Raw genomic sequence first — 21374 nt, forward strand, 5'->3', positions numbered from 1 at the left:
TTGACTCTGACTCGTCTTACTTTCGAGTGTGTTTTGATTTTGACTTGTCTTCATCTGGTTGATGTTTTGACTCAAACTCGTCTCACTTTCGAGTGTGTTTTGACTCTGACTCGTCTTCATCTGGTTGATGTTTTGACTCTTGACTCTCTTGTTGGTGTTTTAACTCTGACTCGTCTTTGTCTTCTTTATGTTTTAACTCTGACTCGTCTTTGTCTTGTTTATGTTTTAACTCTGACTCGTCTGGTTGGTGTTTTGACTCAAACTCGTCTCACTTTCGAGTGTGTTTTGATTTTGACTCGTCTTCATCTGGTTGATGTTTTGACTCTGACTCTCTTGTTTATGTTTTGACTCTGACTCGTCTTTGTCTTGTTGATGTTTTGACTCTGACTCGTCTTTGTCTTGATGATGTTTTAATTCTGACTTGTCTTCGTTTTGCTGGTGTTTTAACTCTGACTCGTATTCGTCTTGTTGGTGTTTTAACTCTGACTCGTCTTTGTCTTGTTGATGTTTTAACTCTGACTCATCTTGTTGATGTTTTAACTCTGACTCGTCTTCGTCTTGTTTATGTTTTGACTCTGACTCGTCTTTGTCTTGATGATGTTTTAACTCTGACTCGTCTTCGTATTGTTGGTGTTTTGACTCTGACTCCACTCACTTTTATGGGTGTTTTGACTCATGCATAAATATTCACACATGATGACAACTTTCCCCATCAGAAGATCTTTTTCTTGTCGTGAGGAATCTCTCGTGTGAAGTTTCATGTTTTCAGTCGAGCTCCGGTTCTACGTGTTGATCTTCATCTGACATTTCATATCCAGAAAGAAACGTTCACGCACATTTCAGTTGTTTTAATGTGTAACGCTGCCGTTTGCTCAAAACATCTGGAGTGAACAGGCCGTTAAATTGTTTAAATTGAAGTGAGAGGTTAGACACACACAGAGACAGACACACACACAGACACACACACACAGACACACACACACACGATGCCAGCTCTAGGGGATGAAGAGACGACACACTGCTGCCTTGTTTAAAGAGAAGTGATACTTGAGCTGAATGAGTGTGAGAACAGACCGCTGAGTGTAAAGTCCAGTCAATGAGCCCGAAGGCCACCAGCAGGTCTACACACACACACGCGCGCACAAACACACACACGCACACAAACAAACACACACTGTGCCCTGTGTTTACCTCTGCTGGAAAAATCCCCCGGCAGAAATTCAAGGAAGAGCAGCTGAAAGATTTCCAGTCATCAATAAAATCCGTTTGTCTCCAAGCAGGAAATATGTCATTAAAAATAACACTTTCCAATTAAAGAAGACCATTCATCAAATAAATAAATATAACATCATGAAAACATTAACATGAAGAACAATTATTAAGAAATCTTACAGTCATGGAAAACCTGGAAAAGTCCTCAAACTATCAGCAGCATACATACAGGCATCTATATAAATGTTTATTCTTTTAATAAACGATTGTCTCTCATTCATTTGAGTCATTTAAGGTTTACTGTATGCTTTGAATCCTCATTGTTAGTTTAAATACTACATTTCATCACTTTTTACTGTTCACACACACATTTCACACAATGTTTGCTCGTGAACGTTTGGTTTGAAGTCCTGGAAATGTATTTAAAAGTCATGAAAATTTGGCTTGAAGTCAAGGAAATTTGTTTTAAAGTCATGTAACATTGGTTTAAAGTTATTGAAATTAAATTTAAAGTCATGGAAATTTGGTTAAAAGTCATGTCACGTTGGTTAAGAGTCATGGATAAGTGGTTTAAAGTCCTGGGAGTCCATTGGTCAGAATGTGTGTGATGAACCTCACGAGACAAACGGTTTGTGTTTATATTTCCGGCCGTGTATTTTAATCTCTTCATGCAAATACATTTTCCTGATTAAGAACGTCAAAAGCGCTTCTTGTATCAGACTCGGTGTGCGTTGTCACTTCATTAAGTCCATTAATCTGCAGTAATAAGCCTGAATAATAACCCGGTCATTGTTATTCATGCCATGGCACACATCATCATCATCATCATCATCATCATCATCAGCTGCGTCCTCATGAGTAAACATGAGAGCCGTTGACGTGGCATCAGGCTGAACTCCAGGTGTGAAAGCATCCTGACGTCTGGAGCAACAGGACATGGAGGAAAATCCAATTACTGACCTGCCCGGCTCAAGTATGACTCCAGGAAGTAGACGGAGCCCAGTAATGAATAATGCATCCAGGTACTGGTCTGATGCTGGTGAACTAGACCTCCTAATGGGATCACGTCTTCATCATTACAACAGGTTTCATAATTACTGAAGATCTTAATGGAGAGGAGAGGTGGAGGAGAGAAGGAGAGGTGGAGGAGAGAAGGAGAGGAAGGACTGGTGGAGGAGAGGAAGGGGAGGTGGAGGAGAGAAGAAGGGGAGGAAGGACTGGGGGAGGAGAGGAAGGAGAGGTGAAGGAGAGAGGAAAGAGAGGTGGAGGAGAGGAAGGAGAGGTGTAGGAGAGAGGAAGGAGAGGTGGAGAAGAGAGGAGAGAGAAGAAGGAGAGGTTTAGGAGAGAAGAAGGAGAGGTGGAGAAGAGAGGTGGAGGAGAGGAAGGAGAGGTGGAGGAGAGAAGAAGGAGAGGAAGGGGAGGTGGAGAAGAGAGAAGAGAAGAAGGAGAAGTGGAGGAGAGAGGAAGGAGAGGTGGAGGAGAGAGGAAGGAGAGGTGGAGGAGAGAGGAAAGAGAAAGGAAAGGAGAGAGAATGGAGAGAGGAGAGGAAAGAGAGGTGGAAATGTATGGGGAGATGGAGGTTGAGATAGAGGGGGAAATATAACGAGATAGAGGTACAGGGGGAGAAAGAAGTGGAGAAGGAGGGAATTGTGGAGGAAGAGAAGGTGGAGGAGGAAGAGGAGGCGAGGAGGAGGAAGAGTAGAAGCATCTTTGTATCAGCACATCGATCGTTGCGGCTGCAGAGTCAGAAACAGGTCAAGTGTTGTAGAACTCTGACAAACCACAAGATGTGACCTTTGACCTCAACTAGCCGTCTGCTGACAGTTCACCTCTCTCTCTCTCTCTCTCTCTCTCTCTCTCTCTCTCTCTCTGTCTCTCTCTCTCTCTCTCTCTCTCTCTCTCTCTCTCTCTCTCTCTCTCTCTCTCTCTCTCTCTCTCTCTCTCTCTCTCTCTCTCTCTCTCTCTCTCTCTCTCTCTCTCTCTCTCTCTCTCTCTCTCTCTCTCTCTCTCTCTCTCTCTCTCATGGTAGTATTTCTACTCACACTGAAGTACTTCAGGAAGTGAAAAACTCGCTTCCTTCCAGAGGATAAGTGCATAAAAACCGCTGTCGGAAGATGTTTTACTTCCTTTATTTGCTACTAAATAAATAATAAATAAACAGGAATAAATACATCAATTAAAACAAAGTATATAAAGTGCTGACTGCGTGAGTTTCTAATAGCGTCTAACAGACAGACGCTGAGTGCTTCTGCCGACATTCATTATTTACTCATTAACATTCACAGCGGTGGATGTTGCAGCGTCTGCACATCTCATTCGCAGGTAGCAAAAAAAAGGAGTTTATCAGTTTGCACGTGTACTTTATACATGCATGTACTAGTACATGTGCATGAGATGATGTACATTATGTGTATTTACCATGTTAGTTGTGTATTAGTTGGCTACGATCATGATTGTACAGCAGTTTTTAACACGTTGTTAAACCTTCACATCCACTAAAATACTGAGGACTCGACCTGAGCTATGACCCTGAGCTCATACTGCATGTACAAGTACATCTTTCATAGTATTTGTGTACTTATACCAACTTGTAACCATGCATTGTAACAATATGGAGTATTTTTATAACATAATCAGGTGCAGTGATACAAATGTAACAAAGAACATTTAGTAAAGTACAAGTTTCGCTACTTTGTACTTTCACTACATTTATCTGACAAAATATGTTACATTCTTTACAAATATATACATATATACATATATCCATCAGTATACTACAATGTGTAATATTTAAACTGAATTAAAGGAACAAATGAATTAATATTTATAACACAAAGATGTATTTCCCTCTGCAGAGTGAGTGCTTCTACTTTTGCTGCTTGAAGTATATTTTGATGCCGATACCTTTAGATCGCTCACCCTGTGGTATTAATACTTTTACTCCAGCACGAGATCTGAGTACCAATGTTGAACAAAGACAAAGCGACGTGTACTTAAAGCGCTCGCATGTTTCCTCTGACGGCGCTTTGATTTCATATTCAAACGGTGGGATTTATGAGTTCTGCTAATGTTCCCTGTTAGTCTGAGTCCTAATGGCTTCAGGGAGCTGGAGGGCTAAGTCTATCATAAATCTATCATGTGTATATATATATATATATATATATATATATATATATATATATATATATATATATATATATATATATATATATATATGTGTATTACTTCTCTGCTGTTTAACTGGCTGTTTATCAGAGGAGCTACCAGGATTAGCAACCGTTCATCCATCGTATAGTCGCATCCACGGGAGCAATTTTTAGGGTTAAGCGTCTTAGCGTCTTGCTCAAGGACACAGCGACGTTGGGCTAGCGGAGAGCCGAGGATCGAACCGCCGATCCTCCGATTGAAGGACGACCTCGGTCACCATTCGAGTCTATCGCGTCGCTTACACAGTGAAAAAGGGCCGGAGCTCAGCAGCTGCGTTGACGGGATGGAAGACGCCATTTACCAAACAGCTGAGGGACGATAACGACGGCGATGGACTGCAGAAGTCGACGTCGTCACCGTGACGTCGTCACCGTGACGTCACGCGTTGGTGTGTGGACCGACGTTATGAAGCCTCGAGATCTGCATTTAGGCCGTCACCATCTTTCAATCTTGTTTTTTGACAGTCGCCATCTTGGTTAATTATTGTTGCCTATTGCCATCTTGTTTTTGTTTTTTTGGCAGTCTCCATCTTGGTTTCTGGTCTTTGTCCGTCTCCATCTTGACATTTTAGTTTTGGGCCGTCTCCGTCTTGGTTTTTGTTTTTTTGGCTGTTGCCAACTCCATCTTGGTTTTTGGTTTTTAACCGTCGCCATCTTGACATCTTGGTTTTTGGTCTTTGGCCGTCGCCATCTTAACATTTTAGTTTTGGGCCATCGCCATCTTGGTTTTTGTTTTTTAGCCGTTGCCATCTTGACATCTTAGTTTTTGGCCATCTCCATCTTGGTTTTTGTGGCTGTCTCCATCTTGGTTTTTGTTTTGTGGCTGTCTCCATCTTGGTTTTTGTTTTGTGGCTGTCTCCATCTTGGTTTTCGGGCGTCACCCTCCAGCAGTCTTGTTGTTGTTTTTTACAAATGAAAACATGAAGACCAAAATGTGACAATTAACTTTGTTGAAGAGAAAACACACTGTGAAAGGGTTAAAGATTTAAGACAAAAACACCCAGAACCAGACAATGCTGTGATGTAGACCTGTCAATCACCTTGTAGCCCCGCCCCTAAAGCGTCCTCTGCTTTACGCCCGTTGGATCATATTTTACTAAATGAACCACGTCCACACTGACGTCTTCTTCTTATCTCCGTTCTGGTTCCCTCTGATCCCTTTGGGGACCATCAGCACGGTAAACAGGAAGTACTCAGGTCCAATCGCTGACCCCACGATGGCTCCCCGTTGGATTCTGGGTAACGCTGTTGAGGTCCCTCCTGCTAGAAGTAGAGCTGGACGTGAAGCCCTGCAGCCTCGCCTCAAGGCAGCAGGTGTTTCTAAAGCCACAGTTGGCAGGTCACATGTCCCATAATGACTGGGAGCACTGGGAGGAATGCTTATGGGCTGGGAGGGGCCACAGGGGGGATGTAAACCAATGTGGGAACATAGCAGAGGAGGAAATGTTAATCTGAATGACCTTTGGATTACAGAACAGAGGAGCATCAGAGTGCTTATAGACAGGAAGCTATTATCTTATAGACAGGAAGCTATTATCTTATAGACAGGAAGCTATTATCTTATAGACAGGAAGCTCCCAGCATCGGAGGGCGTGGTGTCTCTACGCCTCCTCTCTGGGAACACTGGGCTTCATACACTAATGTTATATTATAATTAAAACCTGCAGGGAAAGAATGACAATATGGGATTTAATGGGTTAAACAAAAGCGTTAATCTCGGACGCTGCTGTTCATTCTCTGTGAGAAGTTAACGCTGATTTAATTATCACATTACTTCTGTAGTTATTTTAAAACAAACTTTAATCCAATCAATAATCTTTTCCTAAACCTAAACAAGTATTTCATAATATTTTACTCAACCTAAAAAAAACACTTAATAATATTTTACTCAACCTAAACAAGTATTTAACGATATTTTCTTAAACCTAAGTATTTAACAATCTTTTCATAAACATAACCAAGTATTTAACGATCGTTTTCTTTTCTAAACCTAAGTATTTAACAATATTTTACTGAACCAAACAAGTATTTAACGATCTTTTCCTAAATCGTTGGTATTTTACTTCCTTTAACTGAAGCTTTGTCGTGAAAAACTTGAACCTCGGTTTCAGACTTTTTTTTTTTATAACAGACTCCTCGTGGCCACCGCTGTTTTTAAACCTGAAGGAAACGTGACGTATGTGTGTATGTGTGTGTGTTTGTGTGTGCGTGTGTGCGTGCGTGTGTGTGCGTGTGCGTGTGTGTGTGTTATGTTGTCATGGCTGCAGCAGGCTGAGGGAGATAAGGACACACTTCACAGTCTAGAGGACACTTCACCTCATCTGTGTGTGAGCGACTGATTGGAGATGCTGCGGTTTATGTCGATTCCTACACACACACACACACACACACACACACACACACACAGCGACATGGTTTCCGAGCAGCAGGAGGCCGTCAGGCTGCAGTCCGTGAGCCTCTGTCAGCTGTGATCCTTCAGTCTGCTGTTGTGAATCTTAAGTTCTGCAACACGTTTCAGGATCTTCAGTCAAAAGTCAGAAACCCACAGAGAGTCTGAGTCTGTGTTTTCCCACCCAGCTGTTTGATCCTGAACGCCCCGCTGCCTCCTCTTCCTCCTCTTCCTCCTCCTCCCCTCCTGCTGCTTAGTTGTTAGCGCACATGCTAATGTGGCGGCCATGTTGGCGGCCTCTGAAAAGCAGCAGGGACCTTTCAGTATTTCTCAATTTATGTCAAAAACCTGAAGAGTTACAATAAAACAAACATATTTATTTTGTCAATATTATTGTTTGTATTTGATTATTTTAGTTCGCATCAGATTTTACTATTAAGTCCTGTAAGAGAAACAAACATGTGCTCTCTCTCTAGCTGGGAACTGAACCAGTGGAACCAGTGAGTTCATCTGGTCTGACAGGAGGGTAGGAACCAAAACGCTGCCAGATTTTTGTTCCTACCGTCTCTTTGTCCCGTTCCTATTGGACCTGACAGCTGATATTGAGAGGAAGCGGCATGTGAAGATATGTGAGCGCTGCCAAGGTGTGTGTGTGTGTGTGTGTGTGTGTGTGAGAGACCGTAAAATGACTCCGCGACACACTCGTGCACACACACACACACACACTCAGACAAACAGCAGTATTGACTAAAGGCTCAAATAAACACAAATCCACTTCACATATCGACTGAAACAAGAGCTTAGACGGTATATATACAACACACACACACACACACACACACACACACACACACACACACACATGGTTAGATGAAGTCATGGTGTTAGACGATACTGTTTGGGTTAGAACCGAGGCGACCGTGTGTGTCTGCGTGTCTGTGTGTCTGTGTGTGTGTGTGTGTGTGTGTGTGTGTGTCTGTGTGTGTGTGTGTCTGTGTGTGTGTCTGTGTGTGTGTCTGTGTGTGTGTCATCTATATACCGATTCTACTTCCACACTTTTGAAATAGGTCAAGTGTTGGACCTTTTAGCTGCAAAATTTAGGTTTCTAAAGGGAGTCGGAGACACTACCACTTTAGTCCACAGGGGGCGCCAGAATCAACACAAAGATCAAGTTTCTTGCAGCAACTCAAAGGGAAAGTACTGATGCTGCATTGTAGAAATACATATACATAATGTAAAGTATTACTTAAGTAGAACCATTGGCTTTAGATAAGAAGCCATCTTGGGTTACGGCATGTTTAATGTTGGACCCTTCAGCTGCAAAATTACGTTTCTAAAAGGACACTACCACTTTAGTCCACAGGGGGCGCCGGAATCAACACAAAGCTGAAAGTTCCTTGCAGCAACTTAAAGGGAAAGTACTGAAAAATATTACTTAAGTAAAACCATCTCAGCTAGAAAATTAAGGTTTCTTAAGGGATTCGGAGACACTACCACTTTATTCCACAGGAGGTGCCAGAATCAACACAAAGATGAAAGTGTTACTTAAGTAGAACCATTGGCTTTATATAAGAAGCCATCTTGGGTTACGACATGTTTCTTTTAGATTTAGACCATAAAACTTGTGTTTTACGATGTTTACTGAGGGAGGAACTCATGTGCCATGTTTTTGTTGAAAAGAGAGCAGCTCTTAGAAGTTGCTCATCTCCTCATAAAAGTGTGTTTGAGAACAAGTCGGTGTCTGTTTCTCTCGCCGGCTGCTGCTTCAAACTTCACAGTCGGACCTTGTGGTTCGTGTCCATCTTTTCCAATGATGACGTCTCGGTTTCCATCGAGCAGATTCACCTGCGTCACACACCTTTTCTGTGGTATTAAAATACTAAAAGACACAGCTGACCGACTCCCTCCGTTTAGTCTGAGAGGGAAAACAGAAGCGGCCTCCGTTCAGCCGGCCTCCTCCTCGCAGCTTTTCTGCTCCTTTGTGTCGGCTCTCTTTAGTTTCACGTGTTTTTTTTTATTGTCTTTTGTTCTGCAGCCGGTTCTCTTGGCCGTCCTGCGGCTTCCTCACGCTCCCGGTGTTTCAGTCCGTCTGGCTCGAATGCTAATGCTCCTACCAGTCCTCTGCCTGCGCTCCGGTCTGAATTAATGCGAGACGGGAAGAAAGAAAAGCGCTTTGATTCATCTGTTTCAAACTTCATCTCCGGTGCAGAGCGAAAGTTTCTGTTCGCCTCCTGTTTTCTATCATTAGATGTGGAGAGTTTTCTGCTTTCAGCTTTCTGCTTTCAGCTTTTATCTGGCTGGCAGATATTTTCTGTTTTTCAGACACACAGAATCTTGGCACTGGTTTATTTTTTTTTTACAGAAGGTTAACCAAGGACAGGGGGGAGGGTGTGTTTCCTCATATTATAAATCAGTGTGAACAGCAGAGGATGGCCGCCGGAGTCCTGTGAGGAATCACAGACGAGGTGTCGAACATCTGAAGCGAGGCTCGCTTTTACCCAGAGTCCTCGCCAGCAACAGAAGCCGTCTGAGGAGGACCGCTCGATGTGGTCTTTGACCAACAGGTAGATTGGCGTGAAAACGGCGATGACGACGCCTCAATTTACCAGAGGACACAGAAAGAGCGTGTGTTTACGTCTTGGTGGCGACGCAAACTATCCGAGCAGGAAAACACGTCGTGACGTGGAGACTTCCTGCTGGACGAGTTGGAGCTGCGACCACTGTAGTTTAGTTTATACTCGATGCAGCGAAGACGAGGCGCTTCCTCCAAGATGACGTCATTGAATGGAGATGACGTAATCGCATAAAGATGACATAGTCACATAAAGATGATGTAATCACATATAGATGACGTAGTCGCATGAAGATGACGTAATCGCATAAAGATGACATAGTCACATAAAGATGATGTAATCACATATAGATGACGTAATCGCATGAAGATGACGTAATCGGATGAAGATAACATAGTCACATAAAGATGATGTAATCACATAAAGATGACGTAATCGCATGAAGATGACATAATCGGATGAAGATGACGTAATCTCACAAAGATGACGTAATTTTATGAAGATGACGTAATCGCATGAAGATGACGTAGTCACATAAATATAATGTAATCTCATGAAGATGATGTAATCTCATGAAGATGACATAGTCACATAAAGATGACGTAATCACATAAATATGACGTAATCGCATGAAGATGACATAGTCACATAAAGATGACGTAATCGCATGAAGATGACATAGTCACATAAAGATGACGTAATCACATAAATATGACGTAATCGCATGAAGATGACATAGTCACATTAAGATGACGTAATCGCATGAAGATGACATAGTCACATAAAGATGACGTAATCGCATGAAGATTACGTAATGAAGCGAAAGCCATCAGAGCAAATCGTTTCCTGTTAAAATCTCTATTTACACGTCTGAGGATTTTGCAAAGACGGATTATGCAACGCAGCTAATGAGCCGTTTGTTTTTTCCAGAGTTTGAAACAGTCAGACACACATTTGCACGTCAGAGTTGAGCAGTTTGACTCGGTACTATTCGTTTCCTCTGTACGTAATCCCATTCAAGAAGTAACGTCTACAAAGCTCGTCCAGAGTCCAGAGAGAGTTCAGAAGGTTCCTGAGCAGAAGCTGGTGGATGAGGTGGTGTGGACACCTGATCGGGGTGCAGATCAGACCTTTTGGCAGACCCAAAATACCCCGCAGGGTTTATATATAGATGCCCCTTCAGCCCCCTGAAGCCTCTGGAGGTCTGACTTATCTTCCTTATCCCGCTGTCACCACCACCCGACAAGCAGCAGCAGATGGCTTTCTTTGGATCCTGAAGTTTTGTATTTGTCAAAGCAACAACGTAGAAAGACTCGAGGTAAAAGAGGAAGGGGGAGGGGGGGCTTAAAGGGGAGGGGGGGGTCTGGCATGAAGAAGTTCAACTTCCTGTCTGCTTGAATTTGTGTCGACTTATTGTGCAGAAACAGCTGTGAGAGAAGAAATTAGCGCTTTTTTCTTTTTGTCCGCGGACCAAAATTTGTGTTTTGTATTTAAATCCTTCGATATTTTTTAAAGTGTGTTTTTACTCCACAAATCTGATTAAAATTTTTGCCCCAAATAAACGGTTAAAAAACACCATATTCTGAGCTCCTCGGTGAAACTATAAAGCCGTAATTGATTCACCTGAGACCGAACTTACAGCTACAGAGAGAGAGAGAGAGAGAGAGAGAGAGAGAGAGAGAGAGAGAGAGAGAGAGAGAGAGAGACAGAGAGGCTGAAAACATGTAATTAACTTTTTAATAACAAGTTACTATTTATAGCACGAGGCCTCTAGTTCGTCCCTAACGTTGGTAACACTTGTTAACACTTAGAAAGATGTTGTATACTGAGATTCCTTTCAATTTGTCTCAGTAGTTTGACAATCTTGTCTTCTAAAGAGGAGCAGAGCTTTTATTTTGAAGGAAAAATCGAAGCCGCAGACAGATTGAACCGCAGAAAACGGCACTTCCTGTTTCACTGTTTCAGACTGAAAGCACCTGGTTATTCTCTCCAGCTGTTGTCCTCTTTGTTCTCCAGTTCGTCCATAAATATCACAGAAAAGCAGAAACGACTAACAAACACACAACATGAGTTCAGGCACACACACACACACACACACACACACACACACACACACACACACACACACACACACACACACACAAACCTCATTCCCTGTAACAGCAGACAGAAATCTGCCGACGAAGCACAAAACCCGAGGCGGCGCTTCAGAAAGTCAGTTAAACGGAGGGTTTAGCTCTCGCGGCTCTATTTTGAATTAAAGTTTCTCAGACTGTGAATGTTTTTGATGGATTAGAAAACCATAAGCGGCTGGATTATGGATTGTTAAGCTCTTTGCTTTGTTATCGGGCAAACTGGACGGAGAGGTCCGCTGATGAACTCCAGGAAAGTCTGTGGATGTAATGAGGAGTCAGGACACGGCGGCTGAAGAGAGAACAAAGCTCTCGACCCGGCAGCTCCAAACATCTGTTAACTCAGATTTACTCTCACGGCCGCCAGACGAGAGTTTTCTGTTTCACCAGATGATGTTGGAACAATGTGAGAGTCTGAGGTTCAGACGGATTACCTGATGAACGCGTCTCTTAAACTGGTAGTTTAGTTGTTTTAAACCTAACTAGTTGTAGGTACTGTAAGTACCTCAATTGTATTTACGTTCAGTAGTAATTGTACTTGTTAACGTTCCAGCATTGGTTTCATTGACTGAGGCAGAGAACTGCCGGAGTCTGATGAATCAACTAATCAATCAACCAACCAACCAACCAACCAATCGACCAACCAACCAACCAATCAATCAATCAACCAACCAACCAATCAACCAACTAATCAACCAACCAATCAATCAACCAACCAACCAATCAACCAACCAACCAACCAATCAACCAATCAACCAACCAACCAACCAATCAATCAACTAATCAATCAACTAATCAATCAACTAATCAATCAACTAATCAATCAATCAACCAACCAACCAATCAACCAACTAATCAACCAACCAATCAACCAACCAACCAATCAATCAACCAACCAACCAATCAATCAATCAACCAATCAACCAACCAACCAACCAACCAATCAATCAACTAATCAATCAACTAATCAATCAACCAATCAATCAACCAACTAATCAACCAACCAATCAACCAACCAACCAACCAATCAACCAACCAACCAACCAACCAACCAATCAACCAATCAACCAACCAACTAATCAATCAACCAATCAGCCAATCAACTAATCAATCAACTAATCAATCAACCAACCAATCAACCAATCTAAAAATAAATAATTAAAACTCTGATTCATCTAAAAGTCTCATTTACTCCTCAAACCTCTTCCTGTGAGCTGAAAACCCAGACGCCCATTAACGATGACTCATCCTCTGTGTGTGTGTGTGTGTGTGTGTGTGTGTGTGTGTGTGTGTGTGTTACACAGAGAGATACAGAAGGAGAGCATGCTGGGTAATCTCATTACCTGGATGGTCTCCGCCCTGTGATTGGTGGCTTATTATATTATTACACTAAAATAAACACACACAAGATGAGACAACCACCCGTTGTAGAAGTGTGTGTGCAGTGTACAGTGTGTGTGTGTGTGTGTGTGTGTGTGTGTGTGTGTGTGTGTGTACAGTGGATTAGTGTTGTTATCCGTCTACATTCAGCTATTAATCTGAGTCAACCTCTTTGTGTGTTTGTGTGTCTGTCTGCACGCTGTGACCTCACTCACGTATGACATCATTCTCTGTTGACGGGGTCAAAGTTTAAAACGTGAATACGTTGGTGAGACGTTCAGGTGTTCAGCAGGTGAGACGTTCAGGTGTTCAGCAGGTGAGACATTCAGGTGTTCAGCTGGTGAGACGTTCAGGTGTTCAGTTGGTGAGACGTTCAGGTGTTCAGCTGGTGAGACGTTCAGGTGTTCAGTTGGTGAGACGTTCAGGTGTTCAGCTGGTGAGACGTTCAGCTGGTGAGACGTTCAGGTGTTCAGCTGGTGAGACGTTCAGGTGTTCAGCGAGTGAGACGTTCAGGTGTTCAGCTGGTGAGACGTTCAGGTGTTCAGCAGGTGAGACGTTCAGGTGTTCAGCAGGTGAGACGTTCAGGTGTTCAGCAGGTGAGACGTTCAGGTGTTCAGCGAGTGAGACGTTCAGGTGTTCAGCAGGTGAGACGTTGAGGTGTTCAGCGAGTGAGACGTTCAGGTGTTCAGCTGGTGAGACGTTCAGGTGTTCAGCAGGTGAGACGTTCAGGTGCTTCTCGACGTCGAGGAGACACAGAAACTGTTTTCTTTCCATCGGCAGAAACAGAATCGGCTGCAGGAAGGAGATTATTTCATCAGAGCAGATAAATAACGGGGCAGGAGCATCATTAAAAACTAATCAGCGTGTGTGTGTGTGTGTGTGTGTGTGTGTCTGTGTGTGTGTGTGTGTGTGTGTGTTTAGAAACTCACTTCAGTTATCAGCCAAACAGACGTGGCTATTGTGTGTCACTAACGAGGGTTTAGAGGAATAATTTTCAGGTTTTTATTTTTTTTTCTTGTTTTTTATTATTTTTTTAATTTTAACTTCTGTGGTTACGAAATCACAACCGGCTGTAAATGTGAAAAAGTCAATAAGGATGAAGTTCAGAGGGAGCGAACAAGAGAGTTCAGGGAATAAATTAACATTTTCATATGAAATACATTGATAAGTATGAGCTTTTCTTTAATTTTGTAAAATAAATGAGTCTTTTCTGCTTATATCTTCATAAATGTTGAATGAAGAACATCAGTTGTCATCAGTTCATCTCGTTGTGAGTGAGAAGGTCTTTTAACTTTTTGGAAACAGTGCGGGAAAATCCTCCCGCACCAATTTGAAGTCCCAGCATGCCCCATTCAGACAATCTTTTGGCATAAAATACGTCATATTTTTCCATTTTTTAGCCGAAGGACACAGTTTCTTGACTGAAACTTCTTCCTAACAGGACAAGACTTTGTTTTATTGTGATTGTTGTTGCAGATTCTGATTCTTTAGGTCCTAATCTTTCCATAAAGGTGTCTTATTGACGCTCCAGGAGGCTTTTTTGGGGAATCTGGCTCATATCATGCTGGATGTTCATAGTTATAATCAAAATATCTTTTAAAAGTGATTTTTTTTGCAGATATACATTTTTTTCACAAGACTTTGCTGAACAAATACACACAATAAACACAAGTATTGGAATTAATTTGGGGTTCCTACAACGACTCAAACACAGAGGAAAACACTCAAACTGGGAAAAAGAGGTCTGGAGACAACACTGGTTTCCACAGTTTTCAATGGGATTAGGTCACACACACACACACACACACACACACACACACACACACACACACACACACTGTTGTGTATATCTCATGATTGGTGTTTACGATGAACAACACAAAGGAGCGTTGAAGCTCGTCGTTTATTTCATGGAACGTGAAAGTCTGAATGAAGAGGAGGACGGCTGCGTGAGTCTCACTGGGATTACTGCAGATTTACCTTCACGTAGCATTAACCCAGGGGGATGATGGAGGGATGATGGAGGGATGATGGAGGGATGATGGGTGGTGTTTGCTGCAGCAGATGAAGGATTTAGCATTTTATTTCCATGTTTCTACTCAGATTATGTTCTTTTCTCTACCTGTCCAGTCCCATACACTCTTAATCCTGTGAAGCCTAAATCTCTCTCTCTCTCTCTCTCTCTCTCTCTCTCTCTCTCTCTCTCTCTCTCTCTCTCTCTTGATGGATCAGAAAACATTCTTGTGTCTCTTGTGACGATGAAATCAATCAGGAAGCTTCAGACGATTTAAAAACATGTTTTTTATTCTTTTTCTATCCGTTTATTATTTATTTATTCTGCTTGAAGACTAATATTTAAATGTTTTATAAACACAAATATTATTATGTTGAATTATAAAAATCAACAAAAAAAACTAAACAGTAGCTCAAGTGTTCATGAAGGAGCAACATGGAGGCTCGTTGATGTGTTTATAATGGAGGTTATGAGAGGGTTACCACTAGTAACCCTCTCATAACCTCGTCCCTTTAAACCATAAACAGTGCTAACCGTCTCATGACTTCATCCCTTTAAACCATAAACAGTGCTAACCCTCTCATAACTTCGTCCTTTTGCACCTGAAACAGTGCTAACCCTCTCATAACCTCGTCCCTTCAGACCATAAATAGTGCTAACCCTCTCATAACTTCGTCTCTTTGCACCTCAAACAGTGCTAACCCTCTCATAACCTCGTCCCTTCAGACCATAAACAGTGCTAACCCTCTCATAACCTCGTCCCTTTGGTCTGAAACAGTGCTAACCCTCTCATGACTTCATCCCTTTAAACCATAAACAGTGCTAACCCTCTCATAACTTCGTCCCTATGGACCATAAACAATGTTAACCCTCTCATAACCTCGTGCCTTTGCACCTGAAACAGTGCTAACCCTCTCATAACTTCGTCTCTTTGCACCTGAAACAGTGCTAACCCTCTCATAACTTCGTCCCTATGGTCTGAAACAGTGCTAACCCTCTCATAACCTCGTCTCTTTGCACCTGAAACAGTGCTAACCCTCTCATAACGTCGCCCCCTGCAGGAGATGTGGTGGACATCTACCAGCGGGAGTTCCTGGCGCTGAGGGAGCGCCTCCACTCGGCCGAGCAGGAGAACCTGCGGCGCTCCAAAGAGCTGAATCTGGTCCTGGAGGAGATCAAGAGGGCCATCGCAGAGAAGCAGGCGCTGCGAGACATCAACCGCACCTGGAGCAGCCTCTCCGGTACGTTCATGCACCTGGATGCACCTGGTCCAGTCTGGTCCTGGTCCAGTCTGGTCCTGGTCTAGTTTGGTACTGAGATGTTCAACAAATTAAGAATTCAGAAATGTAGTTAATCTACCACCTGCTTTTTCCTGGTCTCAGCTGGTCTGAACTGGATCTAAGTTGGTCTCATCAGGTCTAATGGCCCTGTTTCACTTAGTCTCGCCTAGTCTAACCTGGTTTAATCTAGTCTAAATTAGTCTAACCTAGTTTAATCTAGTCTTAATGGGTCTAACCTAGTTCAATCTAGTCTAAATTAGTCTAACCTAGTTTAATCTAGTCTAAATGGGTCTAACCTGGTTTAATCTAGTCTAAATTGGTCTCACGTTGTCCAACGACCCTGCCTTACCTGGACTCACCTGACCTAATCTAGTCTAAATTGGTCTAATCTCGTCTATATTTGTCTAACCTGATCTAATCTAGTCTAAATGAGTCTAACCTGATCTAAATTGAACTACTCTGATCTAATCTAAATTGGTCTAACCTGATCAAATCCAGTCTAATTTAGTCTCACATCGTCTAGAGGCCCCGTTTTACTGTTTTAATCTAGTCTGAATGTATCTCACCAGGTCTCCGCTGGTCAGATCTAGTCTCACCTGGTCTCACCAGGTCTATTGGCTCTGGCCTATCCTTGTTTAATCTGATCTAATCTAGTCTAAATTGGTCTCACCTGATCTAATCTAGTCTCACCTGGTCAGATGTAGTCTCACCTGGTCTCACCTGGTCTCACCTGGTCCCACCTGGTCTGTTCTTGTCCCTGTGTTCAGAGGAGACGAGGCTGAAGCTGTGGAACGTGAGCAGCAGTAAAAACGTGCTGCAGCTTCCCTCCATCTTCCATCACCTCCCTCACCTGCTGAACCGGGAGGACAGCCTGCAGCCGGCCGTGCACCTGGGACAGGGCCGCACCGGAGGTACCCGATGGATTAATTAACATCGGGAACTTGTGCATTGAATGTATTAAAAAGAAACACACACACACACACACAGACAGACACACACACAGAGCTCCTGGCCGGGGGCTCCGAACACAATCAGCTTCCCAGGCACAATGCACCTTCCCTGGGGAACGGCTCACTGAGGCCTCCCTAATACACTCCACATCCCTTGGAGAGTTAAACAAACAGCTACAACCAGCCGGGCCGCACCAAGGTCACTGTGTGTTTGTGTGTCTGTGCGTGAGTGTGTGTGTTTGCGTGTGTGTCAAGTCTAATTTATTTATGAAACATTTTTTCTGCTTCGTAAACCTTTTCCTGACAAGCCTGCTTTACACAGAGGGCATGAATACAGATAAAACCAGAGAGAACAAACACAACAGAATAGATGATAATAGTGTGTGTGTTTGTGTTTGTGTGTGTGTGTTTGTGTATGCGTGTATGTGCAGTCAAATGTATTTATGATGCACTTTGAGTAAAACACATCAGTCGGACAGAAAGCGCTTTATGGAGCCGCAAAGGACGGAGATAAAAAACCAAGAGAGGAAAAACAGAGGAAGAAATTCATATATATTTATCTGTGTGTGTGTGTGTGTGTGTGTGTGTGTGTGTGTGTGTGTGTGTGTGTGTGTGTGTGTGACAAATCAGATTTATAAGTAGAGCTTTGAAACTGATCAGGTGCACAAAGTGGTTTTTTTTCACGGAGCATCAAGTCGAGAAAAACAGACTAAAAGAAGACAGAAAGGCTCGTAAGTGTAGAGATAGAAGACCTGTGTGTGTGTGTGTGTGTGTGTGTGTGTGTGTGTGTGTGTGTGTGTGTGTGTGTGTGTGTGTGTGTGTTACAATCAGCTGATATACAATATAATAATTACCACAATAACAATACAAATCAATTTTACTGAATGGTACTTTTTAGATGTGTATTTATTTCTAACGTGACATATTTATACTTCTCTGTGTGTGTGTGTGTGTGTGTGTGTGTGTGTGTGTGTGTAGTCTCCATCGTGATGGGGGTTCCCAGTGTGAAGAGGGAGGTCCACTCCTACCTGACCGACACGCTCAGCTCTCTGATGGCAGAGCTCAGTACCGCCGAGAAAGAGGACTGCGTCATCGTCGTCTTCATCGCAGAGGTCAGTGAGTCTGTGTGTGTGTGTGTGTGTGTGTGTGTGTGTGTGTGTGTGTGTGTGTGTGTGTGCGTGTGCGCGTGTGCATGTGCGTGTGTGTGTGCGGATAATTGGCCATCAGTGAGAACGTGTGTGTTGATGCATGCTTTCTAAATGTCAGTGGTTTTGCTAATGAACCCAACACACACACACACACACACACACACACACACACACACACACACACACACACACACACACACACACACACACACACACAAGCACACTCACATAGCGTGATAATGTCAGTGTTTAGCATCCGTGCTAATGCTAACAGTAAACCACTGCAGGGAAGTAAAACAATGATGACCACTGTGTGTGTGTGTGTGTGTGTGTGTGTGTGTGTGTGTGTGTGTGTGTGTGTGTGTGTGTGTGGGTGTGTTCGCAGTAACAGTGATGAAGGTCACACACTTTGAGCCGTTTAGCGCTGCAGCTTCTCATCTGTCAGTTTAACCTCTTAACCTTTATATATATATATATATATATATATATATATATATATATATATATATATATATATATATATATATATATATATATGGTCGCCAGAGAGAATGCAGCTTTAACAAATGAAGCATAGACTTCTATACAACCAGAGGAGTCGCCCCTGGTGGTCAGGAGAGATAATGCAGCTTTAACACATGAAGCTTGGACTTCTATACAACCAGAGGAGTCTCCGTGACTCCGCCCACTTCCTGTCAGCTGTGGTTTCAGCGGCTCAGAGATCAGAGCCCCGTCGGCGTCGGCGTTGGGGTCAGGAGGGCAGCAGCTCTGATCTCAGACCTGTTGGCGCGTCGCTGCAGGCGGTGGTGGATCTGTTCACCCGCTGAGATTCATCACACGTTCCTGCTCCTCCTCCTCATCGCGACACGCTTCCCTCATGTAAAATTCATGCTACACGTCTCTCCACTTCCAACGCTTTCAGTGCTTTTCGTCGCTTCGTTGTTCGTCGGTTTTGCTCAGCCCCAAAGCATCCGAGGCCTGAACCTGCGACTCCAGGAGTCCGGTCTGAAAACATCAGCCAGGAAACGAGAAGAAACGCAGGGAAAGGAAATCTGTGTCTGATCAAATGGTTCAGAAAAAAGAAAAAAGGGGGTTTTAAAAATAAGATATGCAGCCAGAAGGAAGGAAGAGCAAGAGAAAGATGTCAACATGACTAATGGAGACAAACTGGGAATCCGGGAGGAACGGAAATGAAACGGGAACGAGCCGCCGGACCGCGGAGCAGCTCTGAAACCATCGCTCCCATAGCGAGTTAAACCATTGCTCCCATAGCGAGTTAAACCATCGCTCCCATAGTGAGTTAAACCATCGCTCCCATAGCGAGTTAAACCATCGCTCCCATAGCGAGTTAAACCATCGCTCCCATAGTGAGTTAAACCATCGCTCCCATAGCGAGTTAAACCATCGCTCCCACAGCGAGTTAAACCATCGCTCCCATAGTGAGTTAAACCATCGCTCCCATAGTGAGTTAAACCATCGCTCCCACAGCGAGTTAAACCATCGCTCCCATAGTGAGTTAAACCATCGCTCCCATAGTGAGTTAAACCATCGCTCCCATAGCGAGTTAAACCATCGCTCCCACAGTGAGTTAAACCATCGCTCCCACAGTGAGTTAAACCATCGCTCCCATAGTGAGTTAATCCATCGCTCCCATAGTGAGTTAAACCATCGCTCCCATAACGAGTTAAACCATTGCTCCCACAGTGAGTTAAACCATCGCTCCCACAGTGAGTTAAACCATCGCTCCCACAGTGAGTTAAACCATCGCTCCCATAGTGAGTTAAACCATCGCTCCCATAGTGAGTTAAACCATTGCTCCCATAGCGAGTTAAACCATCGCTCCCATAGCGAGTTAAACCATCGCTCCCATAGTGAGTTAAACCATCGCTCCCATAGCGAGTTAAACCATCGCTCCCACAGCGAGTTAAACCATCGCTCCCATAGCGAGTTAAACCATCGCTCCCATAGCGAGTTAAACCATCGCTCCCACAGTGAGTTAAACCATCGCTCCCACAGTGAGTTAAACCATCGCTCCCACAGTGAGTTAAACCATCGCTCCCATAGCGAGTTAAACCATCGCTCCCACAGTGAGTTAAACCATCGCTCCCACAGTGAGTTAAACCATCGCTCCCATAGCGAGTTAAACCATCGCTCCCACAGTGAGTTAAACCATCGCTCCCACAGCGAGTTAAACCATCGCTCCCATAGCGAGTTAAACCATCGCTCCCATAGTGAGTTAAACCATTGCTCCCACAGTGAGTTAAACCATCGCTCCCATAGTGAGTTAAACCATCGCTCCCATAGCGAGTTAAACCATCGCTCCCATAGTGAGTTAAACCATCGCTCCCACAGTGAGTTAAACCATCGCTCCCACAGTGAGTTAAACCATCGCTCCCATAGTGAGTTAAACCATCGCTCCCATAGTGAGTTAAACCATCGCTCCCACAGTGAGTTAAACCATCGCTCCCATAGTGAGTTAAACCATCGCTCCCACAGTGAGTTAAACCATCGCTCCCATAGTGAGTTAAACCATCGCTCCCATAGTGAGTTAAACCATCGCTCCCATAGCGAGTTAAACCATCGCTCCCATAGCGAGTTAAACCATCGCTCCCATAGTGAGTTAAACCATCGCTCCCATAGCGAGTTAAACCATCGCTCCCACAGTGAGTTAAACCATCGCTCCCATAGCGAGTTAAACCATTGCTCCCACAGCGAGTTAAACCATCGCTCCCACAGTGAGTTAAACCATCGCTCCCACAGCGAGTTAAACCATCGCGCCCACAGCGAGTTAAACCATTGGAAGCTGAAGTCATGTTCTTAAAACCTTGTTTTATTAATCTTGTAAAACATGAGATCAAAAGGTTTTCACGTTATTATTTTTATTTGATTTATGAAGAATTGTGTAAAAGTTTTAACGTGAACCATAAAAGACTTCTTCTCTCTTACGGCGGTCGGATAGAGAGAGAAGAGAGAGGAGAGGAGAAAAGAGAGGCGAGGAGACAGAGGAGAGAGGAGAGAAGAGAGGAGAGAAGAGAGGAAAGAGGAGAGAGGAGAGAGGAGAGAGGACAGGAGGGAAAAAAGGAGAGAGAA

General features: G+C 43.5%; 1 protein-coding gene across 1 annotated transcript in view; it reads left to right on the plus strand.

Annotated features, from left to right (window-relative positions):
* Positions 1 to 21374, plus strand: part of mgat4b (alpha-1,3-mannosyl-glycoprotein 4-beta-N-acetylglucosaminyltransferase B) — a 58450-nt gene that overhangs the window by 15451 nt on the left and 21625 nt on the right. Inside the window, exons 2-4 of the mRNA XM_068572293.1 lie at positions 15968 to 16147; positions 16954 to 17097; positions 18115 to 18248. Of these exons, the coding sequence (XP_068428394.1) occupies positions 15968 to 16147; positions 16954 to 17097; positions 18115 to 18248 (458 nt within the window). The remainder of the gene's footprint in view (positions 1 to 15967; positions 16148 to 16953; positions 17098 to 18114; positions 18249 to 21374) is intronic.

The sequence above is a fragment of the Clinocottus analis genome, unplaced genomic scaffold (assembly GCF_023055335.1).
Source record: "Clinocottus analis isolate CAN_PGR_092001 unplaced genomic scaffold, fCliAna1.0.p SCAF_1, whole genome shotgun sequence".
NCBI classification, from domain to species: domain Eukaryota; kingdom Metazoa; phylum Chordata; class Actinopteri; order Perciformes; family Cottidae; genus Clinocottus; species Clinocottus analis.